The sequence below is a fragment of the Oncorhynchus nerka genome, linkage group LG3 (genome assembly GCF_034236695.1).
Source record: "Oncorhynchus nerka isolate Pitt River linkage group LG3, Oner_Uvic_2.0, whole genome shotgun sequence".
Taxonomy (NCBI): Eukaryota; Metazoa; Chordata; class Actinopteri; order Salmoniformes; family Salmonidae; genus Oncorhynchus; species Oncorhynchus nerka.
The window spans coordinates 1,400,024-1,408,690 of NC_088398.1; the positions used below are offsets into that span (position 1 = coordinate 1,400,024).

The following is an 8,667-nucleotide window of genomic DNA, read 5'->3' on the forward strand; positions in this document are numbered from 1 at the left end:
TGTACGGATGATAGATGCAACCGTGTAGCAGCTCAGGTTGGGCTGAACTCTCTGCCCAGTCTCCCTCATACTCAACCCATGGTTGAGCACATGGTCAACCAATGTGGCCCTGATCTCATCTGAGACAACTGTCCTTCCTCGTCCTCCTCTTCTCACTCCTTCACCTCTAGCTCTTGCTTCACCATTGACTTCCATTTTCCATTGACTTCCATCTCATCTGTGGCCTTTTATAGCACTAAAACTCTGATTTCTAAGTGAACAATTCAGCAACTAGTGTTTACACCTGTGAGGAGTGGGTGTAGCCAATTGGTTTATAGAGCTTGCAATTTTGCAGACTTGGTTTAAGGATTTGGTACATGAGTTTCAGGTTTCGGTGATTGTGTTTCAAGTTCCAATTTTAGTGTGTAAACAATTGGGAAAAACTGTAATCTGTCATTCTCAAGCATCTGCTCAGTGAACTGTGTCTGTTCCCCTCAGGGAGTGTGGTGTGATGACCTTGTTGGCTGGGCCTGGTCCAACAGCTGCCCTGCTTGGCCTGGTAGTGTTTCCAAATGCCGTGTTGGACCCACTGATTGGTAGCAGCCAATTTCAGCTGGTGATTAGGTTAAGGCCTGAAACAATGGTTCTGTCTCCCAGTAGGTTAGATGGTAGTGGTTATTGAAATGAAGTGCAGAACATGTTGGAATGGCTTTAGGGTAATATAGGAGCTCCAGAGGAGGTTTATAAAGGTTTACAGCTCAGCAGACCGGAGGCTGTGGTTAGCCTAGTGGGTGTGTGTCTGGCCTGAGGCTGTTTGAAAGGGAAGCTGGTACCTGATACAGGATCAGAGGGTACTAGCTGAATGGAGACAACACCCTTGACAGGCAGCCATGCATAGTTATCACTTCTGTAACACAAACATATACAAGCAAACAAAATGACACACAAATCCTACATTCATACAAATGCACAGCTATTGTAATAATGTATATTTTAATGACAACTGCACTTCACAAACCAAAACAGCAAAGTAAATATGTCTCCTTGTTTGTCTGTGCTGTTTCTTTGACCACGCCTCAGGCTTATACAACCACTGAATTGTAGTGTCTGTGCTGTTTCTTTGACCACGCCTCAGGCTAATACAACCACTGAATCGTAGTGTCTGTGCTGTTTCTTTGACCACGCCTCAGGCTTATACAACCACTGAATTGTATAGTGTCTGTGCTGTTTCTTTGACCACGCCTCAGGCTTATACAACCACTGAATTGTATAGTGTCTGTGCTGTTTCTTTGACCACGCCTCAGGCTTATACAACCACTGAATTGTATAGTGTCTGTGCTGTTTCTTTGACCACGCCTCAGGCTTATACAACCACTGAATTGTATAGTGTCTGTGCTGTTTCTTTGACCACGCCTCAGGCTTATACAACCACTGAATTGTATAGTGTCTGTGCACGTCATATTTGTTAAGCCTGAATGTTAATGTAACATACAGTACTTACATCCACTACAGCTCTGAGGCTGCTAGCCCCGGGGGAGTGGAGAGTAGGATTGTAGTGTATAGATCTGCCTGTATTACAGTACAGACTTGTTATCTCTCCCTGGTGCAATGCAGCATTATATCCTCGCTGTGCACAATAGGTGGTGTTGTATATTGGTGTCCAATTTCAATATTCTGGTGCATCGTGGGCAACGGAGAGGGACACGACTAAATTTAGAAGGGGCCGCTGGTGTCCATGGAAGCAGGTATCAGCGTATTGGTTCTATAAGGTGTGTGTCTTCCTCATGACACAGGGCAACCTAGAGAATGTCATTTAGAAAGACTTCTGCCCAAGTCGTTGCCTCTCCTTGTTCGGGCGGTCGACGTCACCGGTCTTCTAGCCATCATTGATCCATTTTCCATTGGTTTTGTCTCGTCTTCCTACACAACTGGTTTCAATCCCATTCATTCCCTGTTGTGTATTTAACCCCGTTTCCCCTCATGTCAGAGATGGTCTGTTATTATTATCGTGTTGTATTGGTGCGCGTCAGGTTCTCCTACCCACTTTGTTTTGTGTATTTAACCCCGTTTCCCCTCATGTCTTTGTCAGAGATGGTTTGTTATTATTATCGTGTTGTATTGGTGCGCGTCAGGTTCTCGTACACACTTTGTTTTGTGTATTTTACAGCATTAAACTACTACATTTTACCGAGATAAATTCTCCTGCACCTGACCTCCATAACCCTATTCACACACCGTGGACAATGTTAGAGCAGTGAAAGAAGACATGACTTTAAAACATTGCCATGGCATTTATTTCAACATGATAACAAACCATTTATTGTAGAAGTGTTGATTTAGAGTAGTTATACTAAAACTGTTAAACTTAATGTAAAAAAATGCCTTCATAAAGTATTTATAAAACCAGTAACATTGTTAGCTGAGATGAAGATTGGTAGTGTAAAGCATATAAAATATGTTGAGATGAAGTTAAGTCTGATTATGTAGTGATATACAGCCAAGGGAGATTGACAGGTCTATGAGCCTCTATAGGTACATGGGGCCTTATGGAAGTGTTCTTCAATTCTGGCCCTGGGGTCACACACACTGTAATCAATTCCATCAAAGCCTTCACGAGTTTCCTCTGGTGTGTCAGTGCTGGAATGGAACTAAAGCCTGCACACCCTGTGGGTCACTAGGACCAGGATTGAAGAACCCTGCCTTATAGACTGCATAAGACATCTTATAGAGTGTCTATGAAGCCATATGTAGTTCCTATGAGGCAGGTGTGTTGTTGGCTGCAGTCCTCTGCTCGCTGAGGGTGTTTGCCACGTAGCCAATCAGAGTCATGTATTCCTGGAAGCTGACCTTCCCATCTTTGTTCTCGTCCAATCCCTTACGCATCTCCTTCACTGCAGAGGAACTCTCTGTTCCCTATGAGGTGAGAGGGGGAGAGAGGAAGAGAGTGGGGAGAGAGAAAGAGTCTATCATTAAAGATTGCTTCCCCTAGAACACCTGGTGCTGATTTGCATGGGTTGAGGCTCGGGTGTAACCGGGACGCGAACACGAACCTAGGGTTACGGCTCGGGTTTAACCGGGACGCGGACACAAACCTAGGGTCATGGCTCGGGTTTAACAAGGACGTGGACACTAATCTAGGGTCAGGGTTGAGGAGTAGTGATACAAGGATAGGTGGAACTTACAGTCATGACGTTGCCGAGCTGTTTATTGACGAGGCCCTGGAAGTCCTTATCTCCGAGACTGCCCTTCCCTTTGGCAGACTTCAGATACACTCCTACCACTGTCTGGATGGCCGACTCCATAGCTACTGGGAGAGAGGAGAGGATGGGGGGGTGCAGAAACTCAAACGCTTAGACAATTGAATGCAGCAACTGTTTCACTGGAACTGTTAAGACAAGGTACACTCTTAGAAAAAAAGGGTTCCTAAAGAGTTCTTCGGCTGTCCCCATAGGAAAATCATTTTTGATTCCACATAGAAAACTCTGTGGAAAGGGTCCTGCATGGAACCAAATGGTTTCGAACTGGAACAAAAAAAGGTTATTCAATGGGGACAGCTGAAGAACCCTTTTAGGTTCTAGATAGTACCTTTTTATCTAAGTGTAGAAAGAGGACGTCAGAATAGAGGAAAGAATGGAAGAGAGGTGAGGTGAGGTAAACAAAGGAAACTAAGGAAAGGATAGAGAGAGAGAGAGAGAGAGAGAGAGAGAGACGGGAGGAGTCTGAGGTAAACAAAGGAAACTAAGGAAAGGATGGAGAGAGGGGGGGCGGAGGAGTCTGAGGTAAACAAAGGAAACTAAGGAAAGGATAGAGAGAGGGGGGCGGAGGAGTCTGAGGTAAACAAAGGAAACTAAGGAAAGGATAGAGAGAGGGGGCGGAGGAGTCTGAGGTAAACAAAGGAAACTAAGGAAAGGAGAGAGAGAGAGAGAGAGACGGGAGGAGTCTGAGGTAAACAAAGGAAACTAAGGAAAGGATGGAGAGAGAGGGGGCGGAGGAGTCTGAGGTAAACAAAGGAAACTAAGGAAAGGATAGAGAGAGGGGGGCGGAGGAGTCTGAGGTAAACAAAGGAAACTAAGGAAAGGATAGAGGGGGGGGGCGGAGGAGTCTGAGGTAAACAAAGGAAACTAAGGAAAGGATAGAGAGGGGGGGGCGGAGGAGTCTGAGGTAAACAAAGGAAACTAAGGAAAGGATAGAGAGAGGGGGCGGAGGAGTCTGAGGTAAACAAAGGAAACTAAGGAAAGGATAGAGAGGGGGGCGGAGGAGTCTGAGGTAAACAAAGGAAACTAAGGAAAGGATAGAGAGAGGGGGGGTGGAGGAGTCTGAGGTAAACAAAGGAAACTAAGGAAAGGATGGAGAGAGAGAGGGGGGTGGAGGAGTCTGAGGTAAACAAAGGAAACTAAGGAAAGGATAGAGAGAGGGGGGCGGAGGAGTCTGAGGTAAACAAAGGAAACTAAGGAAAGGATAGAGAGAGGGGGGCGGAGGAGTCTGAGGTAAACAAAGGAAACTAAGGAAAGGATAGAGAGAGGGGGGGTGGAGGAGTCTGAGGTAAACAAAGGAAACTAAGGAAAGGATAGAGAGAGGGGGGCGGAGGAGTCTGAGGTAAACAAAGGAAACTAAGGAAAGGATAGAGAGAGGGGGGTGGAGGAGTCTGAGGTAAACAAAGGAAACTAAGGAAAGGATGAGAGAGAGAGAGAGAGAGAGAGAGAGAGAGAGAGAGGGGGACGGGAGGAGTCTGAGGTAAACAAAGGAAAGGATAGAGAGAGAGAGAGAGGGGGGTCTGAGGTAAACAAAGGAAAGGATAGAGAGAGAGAGAGGGGGGGGGGGGGGGGGTCTGAGGTAAACAATGGGAGATGTGATGTCTGATGGAGAGAGGGATACCTGATCACCATAAGCCAGCAGAAGGCTATGGGTTCACATTACTACAGCTATGATCTGTCTGTTACACTCTCCAATATATATATATATATAGCTACCCTACCCTCCCAGTATCTCTAACCCCTTCTCTTTTAACATTAGGGTGATGTCCTGAGGGTAGGTCGGGTGATGTCCTGACGAGGGTAATGATGATGGGTGATGTCCTGAGGGTAGGTCGGGTGATGTCCTGACAAGGGTAATGATGATGGGTGATGTCCTGAGGGTAGGTCGGGTGATGTCCTGATGAGGGTAATGATGATGGGTGATATCCTGAGGGTAGGTCGGGTGATGTCCTGAGGGTAGGTTAGGTGATGTCCTGACGAGGGTAATGATGTTGGGTGATGTCCTGAGGGTAGGTCGGGTGATGTCCTGATGAGGGTAATGATGATGGGTGATGTACTGATGAGGGTAACCCTAGAGCCCGTACAGGTAAATCTCCCATCTGACAATGTCACACCTGAATGCACACACACCAAAATGCCTGCGCATTCCCACAAACACACACACCTGTCCCCTGGGCCTAGGCCAATTAGGACTGATCTTACATTAGCCTAATTAGTGGGTGAGTGAGTGCAGAACACACCCATGGTCTGATGCCAGGTGTAGGATTCTGTTTCATATCCCACCTTGATGCCACACATACACACACTATCCTGTTTGAGTTGCGCTGTAACTAACACATTAGCCAACCACAGACCCACACCGCTGGACATCTGTCATCTTCATCCCTCATCACTATTTCACCAGCCTGCGGGTGTCCCGAGCGAGTCATCTTCTACGCACATCGCCCATAATTAGGAGACACTGTGTGCGGTCCTCTGTAGCTCAGTTGGTAAAGCATGGTGCCAGTAACGCCAGGGTAGTGGGTTTGTATGCACACATGACTAAGTCGCTTTGGATAAAACAGTGCTAAATGTTATATATTATTATAATCAGGGATGGGCACCTGGACCCCTTTTGTAGGCACATTTTTCAGGAACTCAGTCAGGGTCTCAACTTACTGTTGAGTTACAATAGTAGAACAGACCAGGTGACGTTTCTAACTGTGGTTGTGCATCAGCAGTTTATCCTGTTATGTCAGTCACTCAATTAGCCATGTCAGCTAAACACGTTATATTGGTAAATGAGTGTAGCGGCCAGCTATCTAAACGTGTAGTAATCATGGTCAAATTACCGACCTGGACCCCCATGTATAATCAGATGAAATTAATATGAAAAACAGAAAATATTGGTCTCATGGCAAGTGTAGAATCGCAGGAAATTCACTCAAAGAATTTTGTTTAGGGCCCCCAAAAGGCTGGCTCTGACTGCATGTGGGTATGGATGTGGGTACGCAGACCCGCAAGCTACTGTGGCCCTCATGATTTCTGATTTTTGGTGGCCCCCACCCTTATTATATATTGTGTGTGTGTGTGAGCCCTAGATCAGAGTGATTGATGAGAAGATCGATCCATGAGTATCTTTTTAGACCCAAACAGAGGATGTAATGAGATTAACTGGTGTGAAACCAAGCTGCCCGGGCTGCACCAGAATACAGAACAGAACCCTGGACAGGACTCGGTCAGCGGGAGGGAGGAGAGGAGAAGAGACAGAGAAGAGACAGAGTTCAATAAGGTGACACTAGTTTGGTGTTTTATGTTTGAAGCAATGACTTGGGAAAACCAGGTCAGCTCAGGCTCCAACAATACTTTAAATATATTTTTTCAAATTGAACCTTTATTTAACTAGGCAAGTCAGTTAAGAACAAATCATTATTTACAATGACGGTCTACACCAGCCAAACCCGGGCGATGCTGGGGCAATTGTGCACCGCCCTACGGGACTCCCAATCACGAACGGTTGTGATACGGCCCGGAATCAAACCAGGTTGTCTGTAGTGACACCTCAAGTACTGAGATGCAGGGCCCTAGACCGCTGTGCCACTCGGGAGACAGACATGTTTAATTGATGTTTAATACACCCCACTACGAATTTGCGTTCACATCCAACGTGTGTAAGAAAAGTTAGGAGTTACTTTCAACTATTCAACGTTATTTAGGTAGTCTACACAAATGACTTTGGAAGCTGAATGATGTTTATATGTGTTGACATGACATCTCAGTTGAATCTAACAGCTTGTTTCCATAGCTAAGCAGCGTACAATAGAGGCATGTATCTGGGTGGTAGACTTGATCTGACTGAAGTGAATTTCCTCCTGTATTCCACTAGGAGACAATGTTCAGGCAGGAAGTGTAGGACTGTGGCTTCACTTTTTATTTCAACATACCTCTATATTTAGGTTAATGGCATGACGTTGAAACTATGACGGTGTAAAATATGTCCAATCAAATATGAAACTCAATGTAACTTCATCCATATTGAATATGATGAAAACTATTATTTATGTTTTTAAGTGGAATTCAAAAGGACTTCAACTTATACATAGTTCTGATTATTATGTTGGAATTAGATTGATGTACTGTAACAACCTTTGGCAGGTTAAGTCAATGTATTTAGGTTGAAGTTTTACCCACATTTCAATGCTTCCAATGCTGGCTTGACCTGGGATGTCAGGGCTTGCAGGTGATCATCAACCTGAAAATGTAGAGATCTTTCTCCTTTCCGAACACATTTAGGGGATAGATACAATCATGTGGCAGCCTGAATATGGCGAGAGAACTTGCTTCAGTCTAATCAGGATACTTTAGAGAGCGTTGGGTGGGTCACAGCAAAGTTTGAGAACCACTGCTACAAGCTTAACTACATAAATGGGCAGACTTTCACACAATAGCTTATTTAGAGCTACGTCTACTCACTCTCTCCATGCCTATGAACTGTGAGAAGCTCGGTTCAGTGGACTCGTTTCACCTGCATGAGCTTTGATTATTTCGATGGCCAACCAGAATCAATCAGCGATGTGTTCAATAACTTACCAGGTGTGACTGGCTCACTTCCGCAACCATACCTGCATGGTGCTGTCAACGCCGTTTGCCACAAGCCATTTCTCCCCGCGCTATTAAATACACCTCGGGTTGTCATTCGACTCACTATACCAACGTCTTACCGTTCGTTAATAATGCAGGGTGAAAAGACTAGAGAACGAGCTGTCCTAGCTGCTGTTACACAGGGCCACGGTCGGTGTTGAGGTTGTAGACAGACTCGAACGAATGTCATTGTCCACAAGCTTGTAACTACAACTACCGAACCGTCCACTCTTCGGCTCGTGCATAATTTGAGACGATTGTGGGTAGCCTACCCACCGTGGTTTTGCCCCCCCGCCTTTAGCCGAACTAATACGGTCGATTTGTAGAGTGGTCTCGAGGTAAGACTGACAGGGAAAATAAAGACGCGCCTTCTGGTTTGTCCTGAATTGTAAAGGGGTTGAGGATTGGGTTACCGACAAGGAGAAGCCGATCCCTGTGCTATCATGCTAGGTGGGTTTCGGACAATAGATCCGCTCGCAAACTATACATTATTCATGTTCGAACGGAGGAACATTTTCTGGGAGGCCCATTTGGATCCATCAACGCAATGGCCTGTTTGAGTCAACGGAACTTTAGACAAACAGGCTAGGCTACATACTTCAGTTACTTTATCTACTCACCGTTAGATTGTGAATGAGAAAAAAACAAATGTGGTCGATGTCAATTATCTTGTCCAGGCTCTCTGTGTCTCTCAGGCACTCTTCTCAAGGCTCAAACTTGATCAACTAGTTGCACTAAAATAATCTCTTCCGTGATAGAATTTTTCTTCACCAAACTTTTTTGTATTGTGTCACAGAAGGGCGTGTGCCTGGGA

At 45.5% G+C, this 8,667-nt stretch overlaps 1 protein-coding gene across 4 annotated transcripts; it reads right to left on the reverse strand.

Moving 5' to 3' along the window:
* Positions 1-2,250: 2,250 nt before the first annotated feature.
* Positions 2,251-8,667, reverse strand: LOC135563747 (protein S100-A1-like). 4 transcript variants are annotated; one of them, XM_065006975.1, is made up of 3 exons: positions 8,474-8,667; positions 3,162-3,286; positions 2,251-2,892 (listed from the first exon to the last, which is right to left on the reverse strand). In XM_065006975.1, the coding sequence occupies exons 2-3, from the start codon at positions 3,279-3,281 to the stop codon at positions 2,734-2,736; spliced, it is 279 nt and encodes a 92-aa protein (XP_064863047.1). In that variant the 5' UTR covers positions 3,282-3,286; positions 8,474-8,667; the 3' UTR covers positions 2,251-2,733. The 4 variants fall into 4 exon arrangements, with proteins under 4 accessions (XP_064863047.1, XP_064863046.1, XP_064863033.1 ...); XM_065006974.1 differs by having other exon boundaries at positions 3,162-3,283; positions 8,474-8,665; XM_065006961.1 differs by lacking the exon at positions 8,474-8,667 and adding an exon at positions 7,803-8,005.

Excerpts from the sequence above, each read along its gene's own strand:
- LOC135563747 (XM_065006961.1), bottom strand. The coding sequence starts at position 7,908 with ATGACAACCCGAGGTGTATTTAATAGCGCGGGGAGAAATGGCTTGTGG. Across the intron at positions 3,287-7,802 it reads AAGTGAGCCAGTCACACCTG|TAGCTATGGAGTCGGCCATC; the intron begins GTAAGTTATTGA and ends CCTCTCTCCCAG. Across the intron at positions 2,893-3,161 it reads AGCTCGGCAACGTCATGACT|GGAACAGAGAGTTCCTCTGC; the intron begins GTAAGTTCCACC and ends CTCACCTCATAG.